Source organism: Bombus vancouverensis, chromosome 2 (assembly GCF_051014615.1).
Source record: "Bombus vancouverensis nearcticus chromosome 2, iyBomVanc1_principal, whole genome shotgun sequence".
Classification (NCBI taxonomy): domain Eukaryota; kingdom Metazoa; phylum Arthropoda; class Insecta; order Hymenoptera; family Apidae; genus Bombus; species Bombus vancouverensis.
Window position 1 is genome coordinate 21,002,514 of NC_134912.1, and position 25,798 is coordinate 21,028,311.

Consider the following 25,798-nt stretch of genomic DNA (forward strand, 5'->3'; position numbering starts at 1 on the left):
CTGTTCATTGGTGGGAGTTAGGCCGGCAGCGAATGAGACGCAGGGGCCGTGGGTAGACATTTCCGTAGCTATCAAAGGCGCGATGGGGAAGAGGGTATGCAGCGGGTAGAACAGGAAGGTGGAGGAGATGTAAATGGTGCGCTTCATTAACGTGAGTTACCGTCACATCCATTATTCGCGGTAACCGAGCTGACAAGCGCGATTCCAGCTTGTCCAGGGCATTACTGTGCCGCGTTCCTTCCTGGACAGCCAAATTGGAGCGAGCTGATGCCGTCGTCCTAGAAAACGTTCTCCGCGACAGCACCGCGTAATCGCTCGAGCCTGCTTTTAATAAGAGGAGCGATCGTTCCTTTTCCGTCGAGAACGATCGCTAGTCGGCCGAGCTGTTCGCGATTAACATACTTTCGTTAATTTCGCGTTCAGCGCGTGCTCGTTCGCCCGAAAGGACGTGCTGCCTCAACGCGACACTCGTCTTCCAGGAACGTCACGTTCCTAAGGAAGCCACGAATTCGTGCACCTTTCTCAAAACTAACGCCGACACCGACATTCGCACAGTCTAAAAATGAAATTTTTTTAGAACGCGAGACAGGACATACGTATTTGGAGAAGTTCCTTCGCAATTTGTTTCAGGTTAGCCATCTCTGAAGCGTTGCCACGTCCGAAACGCTGCGATACTCGCCACATCGAATACTACTAAAATCACTACGAACTTCTCGTCCTGTTAAACGAAATATAAATTTAGGGAAATATCGAATCGTGTGTTGATCGATTTATACGATACCCGAGCCATCGCTGGAAAAGATCGACAAAGTTAAAACGAACAAATAACGAACGATACGGTATCGGCTACGGACAAAGGAGACGTCCGTCGCGTTGAAATCTGGAAATTCTTAAGTGCGGTATTCCGTTGATATTAATTGGAGTTGGAATTAATTCTCCACCCTCTCCTCATACTGTATTACGAGCCACCTGAAAACTTGATTAGTATTCCCCAGAGCTGCGCCAACACGCTGACAGTGGATTTCTGCGAATAGTTGAAAATCGAAGTAGATATAGCCAACTCGATCGCCGTCTGCGAGCCAAACTATGCCATGGAGGAGATTCTGCTCTTCAACTTTCATTTGTTACGCATCTAGTAAATGCAACGAGAGGAATGAATGTTCCATCGAAGCTTATCCTGTGCTCGGTCGATTTTAATCGTCGATCGCGATGCGTTTCCTCCAAGCTAAACGCTATTCACCCGCGTTACATACTCTCGTCGCGTCGATGAGGAAAAGCTAATGAATGCCGTTGCAACGTTACCACGCTGTTCTCTGGATCCTCGATCATTAAAGTCATTTCTTGTTAATTCTCATGAAACTCGCAACGCAACTAAACAGGAACGAGCCTTGTTGTTTCCGTGTTAGCTTTATACGATCGTATCGATAAATTATACCGGACGTGCAAATTTGCCTTTCGTTTATCCACCTTTGCTATTCGATCGCTATCGTTTCAACGAAAACGACTTTGTTAATACCATAGTATTGTATCAAATTCGAAGACGCGAAAACCGAGTTACGTAAAATTTGCTTTCTTTCGTCGCTTTTCGAACGGAAGAACGATAAATTAAGCTCGTGTTCTCCGGTTATTAGAAAATACGTGAACGTTCCGAGTTTTTGGAGCGTTTACGTTAGGGCCGATGGAACGGGGTTCGTTACGCGATCGTCGATTCACGTAGCTAATACGTTGCAAAAGCATTTCGATAGCACCATCTATTTAACACGCACGCGAAAAGAAACATGATCGAAGCGATGATTTTCACTCGGTACTGCAACAAAGAGACTGATTTATCATTCGGATATCGATCAGAAACTGCGATGCAATTTCGACCACTTGAAAATTAATACTGCGCGATATGACAGGTCTGTGTATGTGTGTGTGTGTGTGATACGCGACGCGGAAAAGTGATTATATCGTTAATCATCCCCGCGATCGGTGTAGCTAGCGGATCCGTCTCTTTGTTTTTATTCCAACCGAACGGCTGGTTGATTGGGCCAATGGAAAAATCGTCGAAAATGGTTCGTTAATTATCGGTATTTCGTATCGATGGGCCGACGTCGATGGGACGCTGCGATTAACATGCAAATCTACTCTCTTCCGATGTAGATTATTTCAAGAATCGCCGATTCATAATTAACGCTGGAAATCCATCAGGCGACAGCGCGGTAGGCTCGGCCGGATCGCTTCGTTTTAAAATATGCCGCACCGATTGTCGTCTCCGCGTTAATTAATGCGCTCGTACGAAGAATCGTGCGAAATGCTTCTGTCTATCCCCCTTTCCCTTCGTCGGTTCCCTTTAAAAGAGCCACGTTGTACCACGATGTTCCTTTTCCGATCGGAGAGCCACACGGAAAATCCAGACGCGGATCTTTATTTCCAACAACTCTGTAATTCGAACTGATATACGAGGTCATCTCATTACTGGATATACGCGTAATTAGTTCAGTTGCATCGTGTAGGTACGCGTGCTGCCGCACATGCGACGTAGATCTACAAACTACGTCAATTTCTATTACACTGGCGCTACGTGCCACGGCTTTCCGATAGAATCAACCAAAATAAAGTCGTTCGCTGCAAACTAATCGCATACCATAGTAACGATCGATCGCTTTATATTTTATACGCATTTCATTTTCCGATTATCCATGACAATCAAATTTCATTTTCACCGCGTAATACTCGAATAAAAGATTTAAACGGTTACGTACACGGCATGATGGCATGCAGCGCAATATATTTTCCATAAACGTGAAATTCATACGCCTGTGTTTATGAACAAACACGCCAAGTAAATTCTGTCGTTTCCGTCATAGAAACTCGACCTAAAAGGATGAAAATATTCGCGTTGTTTGAAATATCTCGGATTCAATTTTTTAAACGCGCATCTCCGACATTCGGAGAAACTCGTTACGCGTGAAACGTCCGCGCCACGGTTTGCCCAGATTTCGCGCGTCTCTTGCGCTCTTTTATTTGTATTAAGACATCGTGATACTGTTTCGTGGCCGTGACGTGGGTTTGTATTAACGCCGTGTAATTATACGCGAACGGATGCAAATCAAAGGCAACGCAAAGCTGGTTAAAAACCGACAAACGCGTATTTCAAGGGAAGAAGAGTAACGGTCGTAACTGTTACAGGGCAATAAACGTATATAACTTTATACAAATAAAGTGATCTCTCATTTTCAGAGTATGGCGACCGAATAACAGAGATGGCAAGCGGCCAAAGTAACAGACGAGTCAAAGCTCCGTCGTAAATCCTAATCAATAGAGTTTTTATGCGCTTTTGATCAATTTAAAGACGGAAAAATACCCACAGAATGCATATAATACACAAAGGAATGTAAAATATTCGATGTATCACTCGTCGTAATTTCTAACAATAGAAACAAATTGCTGTGTAAGTTGCATTTCTTTGATTCTCTTCGTAAATATCCGTAGTCTGGTAACGAGTTTTCTAACGATCGATTCGCACGATCATTGCCATGTTCCTGTTTTCACGGCTGCCAATTATTTGACCCGTTCCTGGAACACAGCTCGAACTACTAGTATCGAGGCGCGTTGACACCTCGCAACGTGACACACCATGTTCCCCTACACGGCGGTAAGATTCCAGATCCTATTATCCTCGACTCGATGGATCTTCCACAATGGCTTTGCTGCAAAATTTAATAAATGCGCTTTCGCTTGAACATCGGTAACTTGTCGGAATAGAGGGGGTTTATTCTTAAAAATGATCGTATTTCCGAATCAATGATTTCCGTGCGCGTACCGGAACGTGCTCCAACGGTAGCAACGGCAGCAAAGGCAGCGATGGTAGTAACAGCAACAGCAGCAGCAGCAGCAGCAGCAAACTGACTTTTCTCTTTAAAACCCAGAGGGGATAGTCGTGGAACGAAGAGAATCCAGAGAAAGGAGAGAGAGGGATTCTCCCCTATCTTTTCGCGTGCTTTCCACGACCAGCTCATTTATCAAGCTGGCTTCCATTAATATCCGACAAAATAGTACAGGGACGCGTGACATCCCATAGAAGTCATGGCTGTCCGGCAAGCGGTACCAGGTTCTGCATCTCACGGTGCCTATATCTGGCAGAGTTTCGCACGCGTCTCTAAGGCCACGTTTTCGGATAGCATGGCTGACCGACTCGGCTCCCTCGAGCGTATGCCGCGTGACGCGATTAGTAATGTTCATCCGATGCTCTCTCGTGCGAGTTTGCAAGCAATATCATACTACCAAGTACGAAGCGGCGGTCGACTCCGAACCTCCTTTGCTTCCGAACTACGTTTCCACACTTCCCGCTACTTAATTGCTAATCTTTCTAAATTACAATATCCTTCTTCTTACAACCTGTTCTGAGAATTATCTCAACGTCTTCGGCATGCTGATACGTTTCCTCTGTTATTTAACGATACGAATTACAAATATTAAATTCTTTCAGGCCCAAGGATACTTCGATACGATTACGTACGACAAATCGATAGATACCGCGAAAGCGAAATAAAACTTAAAAAAAAAAAGAAAACTGGACAAAACTGTTTGTATCCTCCGTTGAGCATTGAAAGGAACAGATAAGCAACGATATTACGCACGTTGCATTATATAATGTAACGATATAAAAGAATCGTACTTCGAAATTCCCATTACCCGGAGTCCGTTAGTTACGTTACGAAAAGCGGAAACGAAGAAAATAAGTTGGTACGATAAAGCATAATGTTTTCAATTTTCAAACATTTATATAGACTGGGGAAGATAAGCGGCAAGTCGATCGCATTACCAAGTAAAATTTCATCGTTGCTTTTTGTTACGAATTAGATGAAAATTGTTTAAAATTCTTTTAAACCGACGAACGAGACGTATATGCTTGGAAAAAGTCACGTAATCCACGGAAATGTACGGAATTGCGTTTGATTCCACGCAAACACGGACGACTGCACGCATTCGCTTTCCCATCTTATCCTCGGATTTCTAGTGATTTAGTCCAAATCATAGGGATTTGTTTGCGCAAAAGCTTTGCAACGTGTTTTCTATTAGAAAGCTTAGGCGTGCTCCTACGGACAGATCTGTATCGCGTTCACCTATCGTTAATCGAAGATCGGGAAGCTTTCGGAAGCGATTCAACAAGGAGATTTATTACGAAAGTTAATCGAATGGCGGCTTTGGTGAAACGAGAAACTTGTACTTATTGTTAGTTAGTATACTTTACCGAGTAAGGTTACGTTGCGTTCACTTTCTATTCCTACTTTCTATTTTCACGCTGTTAATCGACAGAACTACGATAGGAACAATAGAAGCGGTGCTTATCAACAGCTTCGTCGATCGAAACTAAAAGCAGCGTTCCTTTTAACGCGGTACCGTGGAGACTTTGGGTGTGTTCTTCATCTCGGTACGTTAAGATCGTTAAAGTGTGTACTTCAAAATGCAAATAAAGAGGCAGCGAAGGCGGTAACGCGGGCGCTTTGAAAAACTTTGAAAAACGATAAAGACCTACGGGTATAGGATTGTTCGACGAGTGGTAAGTTTTGCCGATAATGGGACTATCGACGTTCCTTGTTTTTCTTCGACTACTACCGCCGGCAGCTTTGTCGATAGCGCTACCGACAACGTCCGGTTTCCCGCGCCATCCGCTCTGTTCATGCGAAATGGAAAAAACGATTATGGACGAGACGCGACCAATCTCACCTAAATGTCAATCGTAATTAAATTGCGTCTCGATTATTCCTTTCTCTACAGATATCTAGACCTTTGCAGGTTAACCAAGCGCGCGACGAGCTTATATTTGAGAAATTTACAACGTTAAAAACGTCCAGTGGACGTTCGAGTTTGACCAATTAGGCTCTTAGAATAGAATTAAAATGGCGCAACGGACGATTACAGATCGAGGCTGAAGCTTTTAAACAGACGTCGCCCGAAGATAACAAGAATTTGTCGATGCAGCGATCGTGATTGTTGAACTGTACAAAAGTTCGTTGTACTTGTACATAGAAGAGTCATAATCCGGCGCCCAAACCCTGGCACAACCAACTTCAACCGGAGTAATATTAATTTTCAAATTTATCTCGTTAGCTTTAAAACGTGGGTAAAATGCGAAGTAGAAGGCGCGAACCTCGAGATGCTTTTATTCCTTCGAGTGCTTTGTCAAATCGAAAAGGGTGGAAGATCCAACGTTCAAGTCCAACGCATCCTCTGTGCCGGTCGAGAAAGACGTGGAAAACAAGGTCGGGTCGTCCAACGTTGATCGATATTTTCCAATAATTCTTATCGGTGATCAGAGTTCTGGAGGACGGGATATTTTTCTTATTTGCAATTTCGCTCGATCGAGCTGCGAATAAATAATATCGAGCTTGCGCCTTTCACGTTTCCCCATTGACTCTCAAATTACAGAATATCTCGCGACACTCGTCGATATTCCAAAGCAATTAAACTTCTCTTCCCCTCGAGCTTTTTGTCCAGCCGGTTTTTGCGTCTGGCTTTCTTCTTCGCGGCTTTCTCCATTACTTATCGGCAGCCTTTGTGCAGAGTTCGCATTAAAGCGGCCTTTATCCACTTCTTCTCCTTCTCTTCGATTAATTCAGTCTATTGTGACAAGCCACGCTCGAAGGACCTGTTGGTTTAGGTTCGCGAACCAACTAATACGCACCCGGCTTCTCCTCGCGTCTGCTTATCGTTGTAATCTTCATTTGCGATATTTATCGGAAAGATTCTCTACGCTATTCGCAGTTTTACGATTTTCCTGCAAGTTACGCCTTCCAATTTTTAAATACCAAGATTAAAAAAAAATTGCTTTATATTATTAGACGGAGCATCTGTTTTAAACTATATCGACCAACGATCAAATAACTGTTACATCCATTTGCTTCCATCCATTCCATGCGTTTGTCTTTAAATATTGGATATATTTTTACACGCGCATTTATTATCAACATTGTCGACGTACCTCTACTCGCAACCTTTTGGCGCTACTTTCTTTCGTACTCTCCATTTTCATGTACTCTGACGATGATGCTACGTTGCGCGTTCGGATATTTAAAAAGTTTTGAAATACCAGCAGAGAAGCTAAACTCGTGCTTACCATAGTAACTCCCCGAATTTTGATCGGCCGATTTGAAAGTCAATACACCGTCGCATCCCGGAGATCCTTTAAAACGAATTAAAGTTGCAACGCGTTTGAAAATTTCCATTTCGAGTCGTCTCGACGGCGCGCGAATCTGGAGGTCTGGATGGATACCAAGCAACTTGATCTATGTAATTTTCTTTTGCAGCGTATTGTAACACGGATCGATAGACCGACTCAGACGGTTCCTTTCAGACTTTATTTTCTGCTCGCCAACTTTTATTTATACGAGGTGTTTTCGACCGTAAAGTCGGTTTATACGCGTCAACCCGGCCAAATACGCGTTCACACTCGCATTCCACATCCCTGAGAAAGCGAATCCTGCGTCTCCGACAAATTCCATCGATCGTCATATCGTTAATTCTCGTTGATAAAATTCTCTGCTAAATATTTGTATTAATTTGAAAACTCGATCGAACGAAAGGCGTATACGAGGCCTATAACTTTGTGTATGTATCTTCACCTCTCGATATCGATGAACAAACAGCCCATTGCTGCGGAAAATGAGCTTTCCTTCCGTCATAGTTTATTGCACCGTGACTCGAAGGGAATCAAAGATACAAAAGGTTTCAATAACCGGAGGCTTTTCTGGCAGGTACACTTGCGCGTCGTCTCCCAAATGGATTTCGCATTGTCGTGCCGGAAGCTGCATGGCACGCTTTATTTCCTCTTTTCCCTCGGCGACGCATCCTGATGTACCAGTCGAATCCTGATACGGAATTGTCGCGGACGCGTTCGTTGCAGCCCATTAATTTTGAAATTCGTCCAGCTAGGAGACGATTCTCATAGGAGCGCGATACGCTGTTCCTGTTCCTTCTATTCCGTTTTTCTCCGGTTTCCTGTTCGAAATTTTCGCGATTGGAACACTTCCTATCAGCTGTACGGTAGGACGGCTTAAGCGGAACACTTTTTAAATGGAGTTCTGTTCTTGCACAATGGCAGTCTGCGACAGGACCCTTAGATGCACGACTCCGACGAACACGGGCTTAGGTTTGACGAAAAGGCTACACCGTGCCCACTATGGTTCGTCGTTTCGAGGGACGAAATGGATCAAAAGCGCGAGAAAGCTCCCAATCGTCAAATGGATTTCTCTATCGCGACGTTCTAGGTTTCTATTTCTGTTATTTTTCATCAAACACTCTAGGAATCGTATAAACTGTCCTCCGTTTCTCTTTGCGACTCTGCTCGATGGTCCCCGGTTTTTACATGGCTGAATTTCCCTTACCGCGAACATCGTTATAAACGTTATAATCCGCTTGCTTGCTTTTGATTGGGTTTGACACAAGTAGAATCGGCTACAGCCAAGTATCGGTATGATTTTACATTATCCTATCAATAGACTGTTTCGACGTGATGGGTATTACTTTAAATTGCAAATTGAAAGCGACTGATCTAGGGAGCGCAAGTGCCTCCAAAGTATATATATAACGTTATATATAAATGTATGTTTACGTTAATAATTAAGGATTGAAATTCAAACATTTTCTTTATATCGGGATAAAATTACTCAGCTCGTCGTTTCAATTGGAAACGTTCCGAAAAATTAAAAACAGATCTCCGTAAAAACTTTTTCCTTTAGCAGGAATATAGAAACGCGAGAAGTCATGATTATTTAACATATAAATCGTGGAAGCTCCTGTTCGAAAGATCGAAAGATGGAAAGATCGAAAGATCGAAGGATCGCCAACAGGTTGACTCTGAATGCCAGTTGTTATCCCATTTTATTTCGCGTACAAAAGCGGAGGAAGACGATAAAAAATGAAGTTTTCAGGCGAAGCATTTGGGATCCGGGAATTGTATTTCCAGCATAAATTTCGGCTGGTCGATGGCTTTCCCGGTGGGAGAAAGACAGCGTAACAACCATCCTAACTTCTCGCTCATCGCGTATTCTAGTCAGCAGTTTTGGAAGAGCGAGTAGCGTCCAATCCAAAGCTGAAACTGGGTCAACATTTGCTCGCCAATCTGAGAAAAGAACGAAATACGTTCGCAAGAACAGACCGCCTCTGCGATGTCGAACGAGATCCAACCAGATAGTTTCTCACCATTGATCGGAAACTTCTGTTTTTCGTCCGATTTAGAAATTCTCATCCGAAACGTTCGTCCGTTGTCACAAATCCAATTAAACGTTCGACGTTTGTCTCGATGATTTTTCACTAAAATCTGTCATTCGCGTGTTTCGAACGGTCACTTTCGTTTAATATCGATGTGTCGAGCTTTTCTCAAAAGTATAATTCTTTCTGCAAAATGCGTATCGCGATCGATGTAAACCGGAACCATGTTAACGGTTTTCCGAGATAACAACAAAGATAACGTTTGCACGTTTAATAATTTGTCGAGCTTCGTGAACTATGCATTACGTAAGGAATGGTTTAAGTGCATAGCACATAAACAATTTCGAGGACAGTGAACACGATCCCCGATATACCTGCGTACGTGTTACGATATATTACGTTAGTTTCGTTCGTTTTGCTTGCTTCTTCATACGCTATTTGCGGAAACTTGCGTACTATTCGAAATCGAAGAGCGACAAATGCATTGCATTTATCGACGAGTCTGAGATATCTTCGATGTTTCCTCTCCGGATCGATTCGTTGGCCACGCGAAACGCAAACGACTGTGCGCTGTTAAAAGAATTAAGAGAGATCTTTAATCAAAAGAATTAAGAGAGACGGATGGGAAAAATAATAATAATTATTAAAAAATTAAAATTTATATTTGTCCAGGTTAGATCGAAACCGGAAGAATAAGTTTTTCTTTCATTTCGATTTGCATTTGAAGCGTGGATTCGATTTCATCTGAAGTTATGTCCATAAATTCTCATGCGATCCAAACACGCTCGTTCGTTTTTATACGATCCAATGTACAAATATTTAAATATTTATCTTACTTTAAATTGACATGGTCGGGAGGAACAGCGTGGAATTGAGACGAAATATGGAAATTGCAGACGATGAAAATAATATGGTACGCGTTCCTACATTTGTACGTATTCCCTGTATGTTGCGCAATCGAACAACAGACGACGTCGCCAATTATAATATCAACGACGGGCACTACCGAGAACCTGGGAAAAACGGAAAAAGTCGAGGAGCAAGAGGAGGAGCAGAAGGAAATTGAGGCCGTGCCGATGACGGAACAGGTTATGGATGCCAACATAAAAATAACCGACGTGCCGGACGTGGAAGAAACCACCGAACACTGGGACGCAAACTGGGACAAGAACAAGGTTATACGAGATGTCGCCTATTATATTCGTGCGCACAAATTTCAAGACTATGATCGTCGTTATTACAAGCGGCTGGAAGATTCGCCGAGCAGACTTTACGAGGAATTTCCGAAACCACCTTTAAGGTCTTTGCATTGGGAAGTACGCAGGTACCGGTGGTAGCCATCCGATCGTTATCAATTCCAAAGCGAATTATTCGATGTACGTATCGCTAAATCATATTTCATGACTGGAAATTGGAATCTACTAATCGATTCAAAGCAAGAAATTTCATTCGTATCTCGTAACGTGCAATTCGATTTCCAGCAATAAATGATATCTGCTGGTACTACTTCTAAATAATCTAATAATCGAAGAAATAATTAGATCTACGTTTCTAATTCAAAAGTTGCCTCGTTGTATAAAGTAGCAAGATGTGCGTGAAAATTTCTCATCGTTCGTTGCGTAACATTACGCGTGTTATTTTATACCGTTCGATGTATTGATTTATATATTAACTTTGCTGTATCGTCGAGAAATCAAATAAATTATTTTTTCATTATTCGTTTCGCACGCTCAAAATACTACCGGTTTATTGTTAAAGCGATACGCGGCTTTCAAGAACCGATCGTTAACGATGGTGTGTCTATTTGATCTCAGTTCGTTCGATTTCGATACGTACATCGATTGGCTAGTTTGAAATACAATATTTAGCAATAAAAGCGAGAAATCCAAATCAAGATGGAAAAAACTGTGTAAATGTGGATAACAACGATGTTGGACCATTGTACGCAGACACTGCGAGGCAAGCTTCGTCGAATGCCTGAAATATATCGAAAGCATCGTTAAACTGACTGCTCTGAAGCGAGAAGACGACATTGTCACGATCATGAAAGAACAAAAATGGAATCTAGCGAACAACGCCAAGCAAATTCAAGCCGCTCAAAAGGATTGTCTTGCAGGTCAGAGACGCGACGATCTAACCATGCCACCCTTTCAAGGTCCAATAGGCAAGTACCCGCGCTTTCATCCAAGCCTTTCTAATAAAAACGGAAGGTTACCGATCGATATGGAAAACGATCTCTCCAATAAGATATTTTTTGTTTTCCGATACTCGATAACCTTCAACTCTTTCATGTTCGCAATGTTTTACTTTTTTCTTCCGTGAAACATCGAATTTCAACGAGGAAAGTATATCAGAGAAAAATCCAGGGGCCGATAGAGCAATTCGATTATCGGAAAATGGTCGTACAAAAAGGTACTTAGGAAAGTCCGAGCCAGTGACACATGCCATCGCCGCAAAGTGCATCGCCGAATGACTAAACTAAACATAGTCATCGTTGCCCTTCGATCAAACTCTTGCAATTCGTATTTGCGAAATGGAATTTATATACCGTTCGAACGCTCTCGGTCTTACGCGCATTCCCGAATGCTCGTTGGACACCGACACGCCGGACACGTCATATTATAAATAGAAGAAAATTTGGACTTAGAACGGTTTCAGTGGCGCACTACGGTCAGTTACTACATGTGCTGGTACACGATGCTCGGCGTTCCAGAATTGAGCATTTTCGGAGAGTCGTGCGATAACCACGCCAACTGTCGGGTCGAATCCGACTCCGGGAACGAAGACCCGAGAACCGATGACACGATACCATATGCTTGCGCCCTTTATAGTTTCTGTCCGGATCATTGTTGCCCCATGAAACATATCCGGGATATGACGGATTGCCATCAGTCGCGGGACAATCCCTGTTACGCTGGGAACCCACCGGGTGCGTAGAAATCACCTTACACTGCCACCATAAGCGGATTCTCACCATTTTCGATCCCACCGCTCCACCTAATTTCCTATCGGATATTCCATTACTTCGCCAGTCAAAGACACTGTCATCGTGTTTCACGCTTACCGCCAGACGTTTCTTAATCGACTATTTAATTCTAGTTTTTCAAAGATATTTCGTTTTTCGCGATCGTGATCTTACGAGAAAGCTATTTTCGATAAATTTCAAAGGAATATCGAAGGAAACTTCCTTCTTGATTTTTTACAGCTCACAGGGAATGTACATTGAATCGACAAGAAAATCGAGATTTCCCGAGCTTGGTGGCAAATCAGATCAACATCAGCTGCGAATGTCCTGATCCCGGATACGAATGGTCCTCCAGATTCGGTCTTTGCGTCGACGTGAACGAGTGCGCTCGAGGTGAACACGGCTGCTCGACGGAGGACGGAGAAACGTGCGTCAACCTACCCGGCGGTTACGAGTGCGTTTGCAAGTTCGGCTACGTTTACGATCCAGATCGGAGAGAGTGTGTTTTCAGCTCCGATATCCAACAAATCTTGCTAGGGTGGAAAGAGGAGTCGAATGTCACAGAAAAGAAGAGCGTCATCGACACGATCGTCAAAGCGATCGCGAGATCGTCTGGTAATCATCTCGTAACCAGTCATGCGATACTTTGTACCGTGATCGTACAGATTTTCTCCTATAACGGTTTTTTCGTTGTAATCATCGAGTTGTAAAGATTACATGTTTCTAGATTTAGACTACGTAATTTGTTAAGTGGCGCAGTTAGTTGATAAAATAGAATTTAGTTTTTGAAACTTGGATTAAACTTCCTACGAAAATCAGTTTACCGTTTGGGCGATATAAGCGGAAAGAAAAGAAATAAAATTCGAAAATCTGTATCTTATCTTCCGTTGATCGTTGGGTCGTAATGGAGAAATCTGTGTCCGTAACAATCCGAATTTTAGTCTCATCGATTGATAGCGCGATCCCATGTGTTTCGCGCGGTTATCTCCATCAGATGCTTATTTGCTCTACTAAGAGAAAAACAATGTTCTCCCGTGGTTCGCGATATTTGGCATAGCAATCGCAAATAAGGATACTAAACGGCAAATAGAAAGTTCCAACGCGTTTTCTGTTTTGAAATGGCCCACGCTCGACGAGTCGTTTCATTTACCACGAAATCATAATTATACAATTTCCAACAGTTCTTAAACGTAAATCCTTCGTAAAAGTACTAAGGTACGTACACGCGGCGGTCAAAGCGTAGATTTCTGTATGTAGTTAATTTCAATATACGAGCAATCGCAAAACGTAAAACGATTGTTCGACGAGAAACCAGTCCGCGATCTCGGCCGCGTAAAAACCTTCGATCGGAAGGAAAATCATATCGGAGAGATTTACGGGTGGGCGTTATTAGAAAGTTGTTCTTGACGACAAACGATTCTGCGTGTTAGTTTACTATATATTACTATATACTATAGGCTCTCACGCGACCTCTTGATCAGTCACAATGAATACTATACTCGGGAAGGGAAGGTGCGGCACGACGCGTGATAAAATGATCTAACATGGAGCAAGAGCACTTTAAGAAATTGGAAATTATACTGGTGATGCGTGGGCAAGTTTAAAGACGTCGTTACTTCCGTACGCTACAACCCTTGCGGCGTTTGCGCGCTTTCACCGGAACATGCTTGAAACGACGCTGTTCATTTTTCGCGTAAGTCGCGTCCAATACAAGATTCAGCGAAACCGAAACGCAACGATCTTCGAGGGATCGAGTACTTCGCGTTTAGTCTAGACGTTCTTTGGGAAATTTTTTAATTCAGCGACAGTTTGTTCCTTCGCGTGGATTCAGCTTTTCAAGAAGATTTCATTAAGCCGAGGTATCCGTCGAGTTGAAATTGAAATCTTGCTTGACTTTCGCGTGTCCAAAAGGCGTCCTTTTAAATTTAATCCCCGTCGCTCTTACGCTATTTTCGAGTTATTAAAACTTTCGCTGCGTTTCAAATCCGTCTCGTCGCGATCAAAGCCTCATTTGGAAAAACATCGTCATCAGTGGCACGCTATCTGTTCAAATCTGTTTAAATCTGTTCAACGAAAAGAGAAAAACCGAAGGGAAAACTGAAACGATAGAAGATACCTACGTGTTCTTTATTGTTGTGGACCACGCTGCGGAAGAAACTGGTTTGGCTTGGCATACGCTTCTTCGCGATTAACAGCTATACGCTTTGTATTCGAGCCGAAAGCGCTCGTGTGATCCGAAAATACCGAGAAAAATAGATCGTCTGAAACGCCATGTTTCCAATTGTTTGTTGTTACACGGTTTATTATTGCACCTTCGTGTGGTTAATACGCAACGCTCGGATATTGCGGGATAATAATTTGTAAATGTTTTCTTACTAAACAGCTACACGTGGCGCGATTTAAAATTCTAATTTTGCGTGCAACCGGTTGCGCGTGTGTCTTACCACTTATCGCTTATCACGCCACACCTCCACACTTTTGTCCCTTCGTCTTGCGCATTGTATTCGCAAACCTAATCGCGTACAGTTAATATTTTCGGGCAGCTTTTCACGCAAAACTTTTACGTCCGAATTCCTCAATTTTTGTTAATTCCTTTTTCAATGATTACAACGCACGAACGGCCGAATAAAAAATACACGTAGTTCCGGTGAAACAGCAGATATGAAAACAAATCGCAATTAAAAGCGCAAACTTTTAAATCGTTCATTTCGCTTTTACGGCCAAATAAAACCCCCTCGTTCCGTTCAATTACGATGTTTCCACCGTTACACGGGTCGCACGATAATTTCGTATCGAAATGGTTATTAATTTACGGTAATTAACTCACGACCCGTTGTACCAGCTGACTATATAATTTTACATTAGCCTCGTTGCCGACGAGACGTATTCATAGAAATGTATACGTACGTATACAACGAATAACGATCGTTTTTCTTGTTACTTGTGTGCAACAATACCGGCGATGACGTAATCGATATCTATTCGATAGTATCGGTGTACCGTTCGCGTTCGGTTACATCCGAATCGCATTTTGGGTTTAATTTTTATAACGTTTTTCGATGTTTCGTCGAAATTAAAATACGTATAATATATACTTCTACGTTTCCTATCGATCTGTGAAATTCGTAAATGTAAAAAAGTTTCAGGCAGCCGGCGTTCGAACTCTGTCGTTTAGTTCAACCAAGATTTTGTAATCTTGTTCGGTCTAAATTCGAACAGCGACATTCTATTAAGTAGCAATCGATATCGATTCGGGTAACCACCGGAATTGCAAATTCTGAAAGCGCTTACGGTAATTGCGATGGCGATCCTAGAACGAGACACCGATTCCATAACGTATATCGTTCTATTTATAATTTCCGAGTTGTTGCCGCGTGCCGCTCCGCGGCGATTCACATCCGTTCGACGCAAACAGAACAGCTACGTACATTCGTACACGTAGAATCCCGCCTCCGAGACTTTACGCTCCGTTATAAGCATCGCGTGCAAAGTTTTATCGTCTCCATGTTTCCGATTGATCGCTTTATCGCGTAAATAAATTCTCCAAAAGTCTTTCAAGATGGCGAAGAAGATAAAGCGATGTTTTAGGAGGAAAGTGACGCAAAGAACAGGGGGAAAAATAGGGAAAAGCGAAAATTTATCAACGTCGGTAGGTATGTCAGAAAGGTGAGCGACAGAACGAAACACGTTCGTGATGCGTGCAAACACTGTCATCGATAGGGAAACGGATATCGACATGCCTTGATAACGAACGTGTCTATGTGAAAACGGTGACGCAGGCTGCGCGGCTTTGCAAGTACGCGTAGCTCGCGGTTCCTTTCGAATTGGCTGGAATTTATATTCGCAAACAGCATAACTGGCACGTCCGAAGGTAGACCATAGATACGATACCCCGCGACGAAACATACGGCTTCGCCCGCGGCAAACCTGTACATATTCATGCATGCGAATATAGCTAGAGGGAAAAAGTGGGTAGCCGGTCGTATCGCGTTACAGGGAAATTGCGCGCCGTTGCGCCGCATCGTCCGGCCGGAAAGGTGAAAAAACCTACCAGCTACCGGTGTTTCTGGTGCCGCGAATTCTGTTTGTAATTATTCAGCATAGTGACGACGATTATTATGCTGGCCGGCAACTTACTCCGATTGCGCCTACCATTTCGTCGTCCAAATGCAAATTAACGATCGTTTCATTTCCGCGAGACTGTTCCGCGGGTCATAATCGAGAAATCGTACAGCGTGTCTTTTGGTATTCATTGAAAAAGTTGTCGATGACGTTAAATCTGGCAGCAACCGGTAGTTCTGCACTCGCTGTAGATGTGGACGTGGTAGTGGTCACGGTCCGGAGACCGAAATCGAGGCTGGTCCGAGTCGCAACCCGAGTCGCAACGTAGAAGCGTCTACGGTTCACGGTGAAATTCCATCGAATCTTCTTCGTTCTGGCTTGCTATGTTAAAATAGAAGGACTCGTCTTTTAACGAAACAAACAAATACAATCGATTACGGTTTCCGTCTACCAAGCCGTATCTTTCGAGCGGAAAGTCCTTCGTACAACGAAGAGTCTATAAAATCCTATTGTACGGGACAATCTGATATCCAAGCTATTTTGTTTCTCAATGGGTTTTAACAGACAGAGTTCCATCGTACCTTCTGTCGCGATTGTCGTCTCTATGAAATGAAAACGCGAACAGCCACGGTTTAGAAGGATAACGTTGTCCTTAGGAAATCGTTGTTACGCGCACGTTTCAGCGTTTATAAACGAATAAACGCGTTACCTTCAAACTTTTCCTCGGATACGATGGCAGAACCACTTGACGCTAGACTCGATGTTGTTGGCAATCTTGACTTATGTACCGGCAGTCTCGTTTACATGGAGACGTATCGAACGTTTGCGAAGCGTCTATACACGATCAAGGAGTGTCCGGGCCACGTTGTTGGTCCGACTGTAATAACGGTTTGCGACACGCCGCGTTAAAGGGAAACCCTCTTAACGCAAACATCTTAAGCTTCGAATCGAATTAAATTGGTCGACGAAACGAGTCCGTCCACGATCGTCGATATCGAGCTCCTAGATGAAATACGAAAGGTATTCGAAATTATCGGAAAACAAGTTCTCCAGCGATGACAAAGTTTCGTCGTTAAAAAAGTAGTTGAAAGGGAAGACAGCGCCGCCGCCGCCGCCGCCGCCGCCGCCGCGTTCTCGATTAATTTCATCGATAAATAAATTCGCTGTATCTGCTCGTGGATAGCTCGTAAATACTCATTAAGACGGCAAATCGACAGGTTAATTGGTTGAAGTAGAACTTTACTCTTCGGTTTCTGAATAGTTCCCTTAATTCGTTCTCGACAAAATCGTCCTGAAAATTTATTGTTTTCGCTGTTGGCGAATTTCACCATTTTCACTTCGTTGCCTGCGAACTTTCGAAGCGATAAGATAACGCATCGAATACCTCCGCAAAAACGCAAGAGGTTCTTTGAGCGCTACAACGTGAACGTTACGAGTGGAACTTTCAAAGAGCAGAACCGGTTCTCGGAGGAAACGGCTCGAGTCCGAGCAACGATCTCTCGAGACGAATCACTCCGAGTTTAGGAAACGCAGACGTAAACACGACTGGAATCGATCGACTTCCGGGGTCGAAGGCTAGAACGCAACGATGAAATAGTAAAAGGAAGCCTGCTGCGGTATGCCGGTGGGACAAGAGCCGGTTAGGTAAATCGGTTGCTTTCTTTTCCCACTGGTCAGTCAGTCATCGAGCATGGCTCTACGCGACTGGTACGCGAATCGTGAGCTGCTCCTAACGGGAGTTACTAGTGACGTAGGACGTGCGTTGCTCGAAAAGATTCTCCGTTCATTCCCCGATGTAAAGGTTTACGCGATCGTCCGGTCCCGGCACGGCTTCGACAAAGACGACAGGATAAAGAACATCTTTCTGTCGCCACGGTAGGAACGCCTGCTTTCTTTCCTATCTTCTTTCTCGAGTCGAGGTCGAGAGACGGTGTTTAAAGAACCGACATCTAGATACGATCGTGACTCGAATCGAAGAGTCGCGATGGTGCGTCGAGTGTGTTTGTTAAACGATTCGCCAACGACGAGTATCGTATTTTAATTCGGTTGAAAATTAGCTCGAGTTAACAACGCGCGTAAATTTATAAGAACTTCTGTATTTTACAAGAGCTTGGGTATCGTAGGTACATATTGCGGACTTGCGTTGAAATTTCCTACTGTAAATAATTACGGAACAAAAGCTCGCACGTTTGGTTAATTCGTGCAAACGGTCGGCCTATGCTCGGCGTTGATCGAAGCACAAGTATTTTACCGTGCTGCTTTAACCATTCCGCTTTCCTCGTTATTTTGCTTTCCAAGAACAATGGTTCAGCCCTCGTTCGGAAAACAGATATTATCAAGATCGTTATTCGCGCAATAAAGCCGTAAATAATGTACAGCTCGAAACGGTGCATATACAAAAAGAAATGGGCGTTAACGCGAATAAAGCTTACAACAACAATGTGCGCGAACGCAATGAACCCAGGACGTAATAATATCTCCAATTATTTACTTCTGCGATATCTGTTTTTTGGTCGTTTATTACCTTAGTTTCATTAGCTATTTGTTTTCACAAAGCTAATTCGCCTTTTAATCAAGCATACAAATGACAACAAGGATTAAACGTTGAAGCATTTATTCGTCATTTTTTCTCGTTCTTTCGATCTTTCCTTACGCGCAATATCATTCGCACGTTGCATGTTGTATCCCGTATATACGTTAAACATTGCATCTCACTTTAATCAGCCATTCGTTAGATCCTTCCATTCTAGTCAAAGCTTCGTTAGACGGAACGGCGGCTGTAAATTAGCTTCCCCGTCTGCTCGCTACAACCGTGTCAGCTCGTTTAACTATTTCAAGTACTTATAACGTTACAACGTTGTAAGGGAGAGAGGGAGACAGGGGTGAAAATATAGAACAAAATGTTTGTCAAAATAAATCGTGACTCGTGAACATCGCATGATACCTGTATATCTTCGTTCGTGCACAGTACCCGGTCAGAAATCGATAGTTTCTTCCAAATTATTTCCCAGATAATTAACTCAACCAAGGAATAAAAAAGAAACGAGTAACTTGTTTATCTTCTATCCAGATTTCGTAATAAGTCCTCGCAGCGTTAAATGGACCTACCGCTTTTCACGATTTACCACTGGCGAGTGCGCGTTACGACAATTAAGGGGGTATTCTAGTCTAGAGGCATGAATTTCGGGCGGTTTTCGAAGCTCTGTACAAACGAAACAAAAATTTTTATTATCCTTCTTTTTAGCATTTGTTTATTGATATTTTAAGATTACGTAAAAAATACACCGAAAAAGAACTCAAAATTCACAAAGTTATGAGCTGACAAAGTGGGTGGTGCTAAAAAAAAGGGTGTCCTGGCGTGTACGATTTCAACCCTTCTGGTCATCTGAAGCAATAAAACCGAACGGATTCTTAATTAGTATAGATGCGGTTATAGCATGAACCTTGGAAAAGTCAAAACAATATTTTTTCACAAAATGACGGCCGTTTGAAAAAATTTTCCTTTTTGGCATGTTTTTTTGGCAATTCCGTATTTTTTAAAAATAGTAAAATTAAAAATTTTTGATCTGAGCGTGGTTGAGGCGATAGAGGAATGTATAAAGAACATTCACACCAAATTTCAAATAAATCGGTTCATTAGAACTTGAGATATCGTGCACCCCGACTCGAAAAAAGTAGTTTCGAGAAAAACGCGTTTAAAGTTTTGAGACGAGTTTACTCGAACAACGTCTACCGTCTACTGTTCGTTTGTTCCGGTCGGACCGGAGCAGATGCCGCGTCACAAAAACGGCTGTAACTCATAAAATAATTGAAATTTTGAAAAATCCTTCCAAGGGCATATTCTTGAATGTCTAAACTTTGGAAATATGAAAAAAAGTTGTTCGATTTTTTCAAATTTCTAGACTAGAATACTCCCTTAAACGTAACCTCCGAGCGATAAATGTCGCTCTGATGTATTTACAATTGGTATAATGTCTCTCTTGCGAGAAAAATTGACGCTTTCGTTATGATAATAGACGGAACAAAATTCAACCGAGATGAAATAAGATATAAGTTTCGTCAAAAGCATCTATTAAAGAATATCGTTATACTCCGAAGTCCTGTGAAAAGAACGTACGAGCACGCTGACGTAGCATCAACGGTGGGTATTGTGAGTTGTACGATAAAAATAAAACGAAACTTGGAAACCGCGCGATCCAACGTGAATCTATCTACCACAAAAGGATTATGTTCGTGGTTAGCTGTCTTCTAGTAACAAGAAAATATCGATGATAAATCGCTGACATAATAGCAGACGGATTATAGTGTAACGAACAATAATAGGAGTCTTCGTAGTCGAGGGGGTGGAGAAGGACTGTCTGCGACGTCCTTAACTACCGCTGTAGCAAACACCGACAACACGCTATTGGTTGCGTACGTTGCGCGGTATACACTTTGAAAGAACGATGATACATCGACAAGAAAAGGGATGAAAAAGCTTTGTCGAAAGAAAGCGATAGAGACGTTGTGATTCCGCGCTTAATTCGTTCGGTGAATTTTTAATCGGCGCGAACGCCACGCTTAATTACAAAGTTATCTTTCGTTTCGAGATATTCGTTATCCTCGGCTTTGCAACAATGCGTAATCCGGTAATTACCCTTTAACAGGTTAATTACAGGTGTTAATAAAAGTATCGACTAAGAAATAAGTAGATGCTTTCACTTTTTTCTTTCACTGTGCGGTAGTACCGTTAGAGTCGCAAACAATTCGCCGATATACGAGCCAGAGACGAAGAGAAGGTGGCCCATAATTCTCGACGTCTTTGAATTAAATTGGCGAGTTAAGTCTGGCCGTGATCCAATTGAACAAACAACGAGTTCCTCGTTCGATTCGTTTGCTACAGATTCGAGAGACTGAGACAGGAGGCCCCAAACGCGATTTCTCGGGTGAAGGCGTTAGAGGGTAATTTATTGTACGATGGACTGGGCACGACGAGGGCGGACAAGGAACTGTTACGAAACGTGAGCGTGGTGTTGCACGCGGCTGGTCCGTACAACGAGGTATTTCGATTCTGCCAGAAACTGCCACGTCTTCGAGCAATGGCAGCGATCACGAGCATTTTCCATCACGAGGGTCGAATCGCCGAATCGTTGGAGAAAGAAGAGGAGGCGATCGACGGACCCGTGGCTCTGGTGCGAGTTCCGCTGGTCGGACCTGCACTGCGCGAGCCTATGCCTGGCTTCGTCGATCTTCTCAAAGGATCGACGGCTCTGATGGTAGGAGCCGGCCTCGCCCTCGGTAACTCGGAGTTTCAAGCGGAAATCATTCCGATCGACTTGACGGTCAACACCCTGATCGCCGTTGCTTGGGAACGAGCCACCGCGTAAGTACCCTTTTCCTGCTTCTCTTCCTTTTCCTCCGTCTCCTCATTCTCGCTGACTTCTCCGCTACTTTTACGCTAAGACGACACGATTCGGATTAAACGGTTCGTTCGTCTTACGAATAAAAGCCATTGATACAACGATTTTTTTTACTTACGAGGAAAAAGAATCGAAATCGACTCGTAAGAGACACAGATATCTCGAAGTTCGCCTTGAAAGAAGACGACTTCGCGTCGTGTGGAACCATCGACTGATCGTTAAGGAAGCTTTACCGGCAGTAAATTTGCGTTTAATTACACGCGAGTGACCACCGGGTAACGAAGGCGATGTGCTTCGCGAGCTAATAAGGATCACTGGTTAATAAGGACCAATTGTTCCGGAAAACTGCTGTCTCCTCGAGTTACTTTGACGCGATAATTACCGGTCGAAAGGTAATTTCTCGCTTCGTTATAATTATCTATTAGAGAAATAGAGAAAGTTAATCGGTGCGGGAAAACGCGCAATTAGTTCTTACGTAAATCGCGTGTCGAATAATGAAACGGGGATTGAACAACAGCAACTAGTTTAAAAGACCGAAATTCAAATTGACGCGGTAGCTCGATGGAAAACAAAGCGGTAAATGGTATTCAACAAGTCGAAATAATAACGGAACAAAGAGTCGAAGAACTGAGACTACGTTTAAGGCGCGTGTGTAAACAGCGAGTCTGTGTATTCGATTCACAGACCGTTGCCTTTTTCGCTGTTCTCGAACAGCTCTAAAACGTAGCGATTAAAATTAACGCCAAACGAACGCGGTTTCGTTTTACTGGAGCGTTCAAATCTCTTTTGAGAGAGAAGGCAGCAGTTTACGCGGTCAACGTTTATTGCATCGAGCAATACCGGGCGGAGAGTCGCATTAAAATACCCTCGGTTACCGTTTCATCGGCAATCACGCACGGAGACAAAGGATTTTTCTAAATTACTTAGTTGTCCGTCTGTCGCGACTTTTCAAATACTCGTAAAGCGATACCTGCTCCTTCGTTACTGTGCGTTATAGGTTAATATCGAGCGTTTGTCGATTTTGACTTTAACCGCAAATCGTTTAGACAGCTAAAGCTATAAATTCGTTAAAATTTTTAGCAAGCTTTTTGTACGTACTTCTCCTTTTCTCAGAAAAAAAGAAAATAAAAATTGCGCGACGTTTTCTTTAAGATTTTAAGACTCAAAGTTTAAGCGGCCAATTTGTATGTATTTATATCCTCATGATACTATACGACCGAACGATACGTAATAACTCGACGTTTCCTGCCGACCTGTATCTCCACGCTTTCCCTTCGTTCTGTCTCAGCTGCGAAACGAAGCGCGAGTAAGTCGCGAGATCGTATCGTAGCAGGTACGGCCAATGCCCGTGAAAATTCCCTTAATTCTCGTGTTTTTAAAACGACGGTAAAAATCAATGTTAAATCGCCAAAGCCGGAGATAGCTGCAAAAGTTGAATTTCTGAAGAGCGATCGTAATATAAGATAGGTTTAACCGTGAGTTGTGGCTACAAAATATACGATGGGTTGTGACGCTGATTTAAAATAAGTGGATAGAGAATGGGAAAGGGCAAATAACAAAGGTAAATAAGGTTCTGAAAAACGCGAGGATCAGGGAGGATTCCTATAAAAATACAAGTAAAAGAGCTCGGTGGTCAGAGTTATAAAGGTTGGAGTATCCACTTACATACTAAAACCGAAAATCCGACGGATTTACGAGGGTACAGATGAAGTTATTTCCTTTAATCTTGCCACGAAAGATAGTTCAAGCTTCGTAAATTCCAATGATACGTCAAACGGTTTTGCGAAATTCTCGAAACTGATCAAATAGAGATCGCTTTGCTCTTTACGATATATGTTTTCTCCTTCTGTGTAAGTACTATACCACTGTCGCTTCCGTTTATTCTCGCGTGTTGAAATTTTACCAAACGATCCAAGGTACGTTGAATTACAAACGAATTTATAATTGTCCTTTGAATTGTTGCAGAAAAAATGTAGAAACCGCAGTGGTGTGTAACGCGGTCTCTATAGGATGCACATGGGGCGATCTGATTGAAAAAGGTCGACGGGGTAATCAAAAGTTTGCGTATCCGACTTTCGGCATCCGAGGAATGACATCTGTGGTAGCGCTGTATCGGACTCTGGTGTTGCTTCTCGAATGGTTGCCATCTACGCTCTGTGACACGATTCTCGGACTGGTAGGAGCAAAGAAAAGGTATAACGAACTGGAAATTTACGATATTTTGAATTTTGATTCGAGTCGCACAGTCGAATGCACTACTTTGGGGTTTTCGTTATCGCTATAGCGATATACAACGATTCTCGTGACTTAGACGTTCGTCAGCAATTTAATCGTAATTTCGCAATTTCTGCCGAACTTTGATGGGGACGCGTTCTATGTTAGCCTATTGAAAAGCGACAACGAGACAAGGATCAACGAACAGACGAGTTAAGTTATCGGACACGAGACGAAGCTGCTTGGATGAAGTTTCCGGAAAGAAGGTTTCGAAGAAGATTTTCAGGAAAGTTTGCTGACGGTAGGGAGCGGCGTGGTGGCGCAGAGGTTGCATTCGGCTATAAGAGCCGATGCTAGGAAATGGTCCACAGGCATACTTGGCAAACGCGCTGCAATCGTAAAAGTAAAAGTTATTCGAAACTACGATTTAGGTGAATACCTAAAATAAACAGGTTTTCCACGACGGTATCCGAATCGACGAGACAGAGAAAGCAAGGAGGAGGAAGTGAAAAGGGCAGTTCGGGAAAGAAGGCAAAAAGTGTAACAGTCGAAAGGAAACTCGTTTTCCCCGCGGGAACTTGCGGACTCGTTCTCTGATTGCTTTTAAAAATCGCGAGTTTGCCCCGGCAACGAGCAAACTTCCCGAAAATCTTGATAGCTTTCATTGAAATGCGTTTCTTTGCAGGTCCGCGTGATTCCAACTTTTCTTTCTTTCTGTTCTTTGTCCAATATCGGAGAAGCTACGGAGTACGTACGATTAATCGCGTCAAATGCGTACCATTCGTATTTCTTTTAATCGACAATAACATTCGAGCTGGCTCCTCTGTACACGAAGCGTCGCTTCATAGACGCGCATTAGACGCGTTGATGCTAAGGATACGCTTCCATGCAGCGATCGGTGTAAATTAATGTCCACCTGTCTACGAAACAGCAGCGAATAGCTTTCGTGGTGTCGACTGGCGTTAACATTGTCAACAGTGAGGCGTACGTTGCAGCTGCAGGTATAAACGAATGTAGCGACTAGGAACGCGTTTCCTCGTATTTCCTCGACATTTTAATAATCAGACTAAAATATCGTTATAAATATCAAATACCGAAGAATTAAGTCGAAATGCGTGCCAGAATGTATCGTAAGATTTCAATCTAGTATCTTTGGCTGAAAAACCACGATAATAACAATGATAACAATGCCAACAACAATAATGATAATAATCGAGTTGCACGTAACAATACCGTTATTATCGTTACGTATTTACAAAGTCCTACTATATCATGGATAAAGTAGAGCAAATTAGTGCAGCGCAGCGTAATGGACCAGGTTGAGCGAGATACGTCAATGCTATTATTTACGTACTCCAGCATGTCGTTGAAACTGTTCGTCAAACCGTTAATTCCAGTTCACGTCTTGTTTCTTTGAAACGCGCTTCAGAGATCATAGAAACGCTTCGATAAACGACTAAATGTCAATTACTTATCGAATAGCATATCGAATAATCGTAACGACCAGCTTCGTTCGCCTTGCTTTCGATGTCTTCTGGCTATGACTAAAAGGATCGTGCCACACGCTCCTAAAGCATACGGAGAGCGAAAAACACGGTATCGCTTCAGTCGCTCTTTGCAGATATCCAAATCCGCGTTAAGAAACTTTTATTAACTCCGTCTCTTTCGTTTATTACCGGTTATAGCGACCAATCTCTTCTCGACAAATAATTCGCGATATCGTACGAACGTTTGTACGTCAAACGCGCCTAGTTTTGAGAAAATATTTCGCAAATTCGATTTCGTGTCCCATCGGAAAATGTCCCGAGGCTACGTCGCAGGAGCTTACGCGTCTTTATTACTTGGAAAAGTCAAACATCGTCGTCGAGGAACTTTTACAATTACGTACGTTGGACGGTCGAAAGGCGAAATCGAGTGCACCTCATCGATCTGCGTACGATCGCACGGTTAGGAACGTCGT

The 25,798-nt window shown here is 43.0% G+C and overlaps 4 protein-coding genes across 6 annotated transcripts in view; 3 read left to right on the forward strand and 1 right to left on the reverse strand.

Annotated features, from left to right (window-relative positions):
- LOC117160075 (zwei Ig domain protein zig-8) overlaps window positions 1-25,798 on the reverse strand; it is a 138,436-nt gene that overhangs the window by 85,342 nt on the left and 27,296 nt on the right. The gene's annotated exons all lie outside the window — the stretch shown is intronic.
- On the forward strand, window positions 10,029-11,906 carry LOC143303795 (uncharacterized). Its single transcript, XM_076625708.1, has 2 exons — window positions 10,029-10,522; window positions 11,148-11,906. The coding sequence occupies exons 1-2, from the start codon at window positions 10,098-10,100 to the stop codon at window positions 11,518-11,520; spliced, it is 798 nt and encodes a 265-aa protein (XP_076481823.1). The 5' UTR covers window positions 10,029-10,097; the 3' UTR covers window positions 11,521-11,906.
- Window positions 11,881-12,913, forward strand: LOC117160084 (uncharacterized). The gene is made up of 3 exons (XM_033340510.2): window positions 11,881-12,127; window positions 12,404-12,778; window positions 12,891-12,913. The coding sequence occupies exons 1-3, from the start codon at window positions 11,881-11,883 to the stop codon at window positions 12,911-12,913; spliced, it is 645 nt and encodes a 214-aa protein (XP_033196401.2).
- LOC117160104 (fatty acyl-CoA reductase wat) overlaps window positions 17,910-25,798 on the forward strand; it is a 30,387-nt gene continuing 22,498 nt past the window's right edge. For all 3 annotated transcript variants that reach the window (XR_013060451.1, XM_076625700.1, XM_033340557.2), the window contains exons 1-3: window positions 17,910-18,100; window positions 21,108-21,587; window positions 23,590-23,817. Coding sequence is in view for 2 of the 3 variants with exons in the window: in XM_076625700.1 (XP_076481815.1) it covers window positions 17,916-18,100; window positions 21,108-21,587; window positions 23,590-23,817 (893 nt within the window). In the remaining variant the exon portion in view is untranslated. The remainder of the gene's footprint in view (window positions 18,101-21,107; window positions 21,588-23,589; window positions 23,818-25,798) is intronic.

Coding starts and splice junctions, on each gene's coding strand:
- LOC143303795 (XM_076625708.1), top strand. CDS start 10,098: ATGAAAATAATATGGTACGCGTTCCTACATTTGTACGTATTCCCTGTA. Junction 10,523..11,147: donor TTGCATTGGGAAGTACGCAG/GTACCGGTGGTA, acceptor CATTGTACGCAG/ACACTGCGAGGCAAGCTTCG.
- LOC117160084 (XM_033340510.2), top strand. CDS start 11,881: ATGTGCTGGTACACGATGCTCGGCGTTCCAGAATTGAGCATTTTCGGA. Junction 12,128..12,403: donor TTACGCTGGGAACCCACCGG/GTGCGTAGAAAT, acceptor GATTTTTTACAG/CTCACAGGGAATGTACATTG. Junction 12,779..12,890: donor AGCGATCGCGAGATCGTCTG/GTAATCATCTCG, acceptor ACATGTTTCTAG/ATTTAGACTACGTAATTTGT.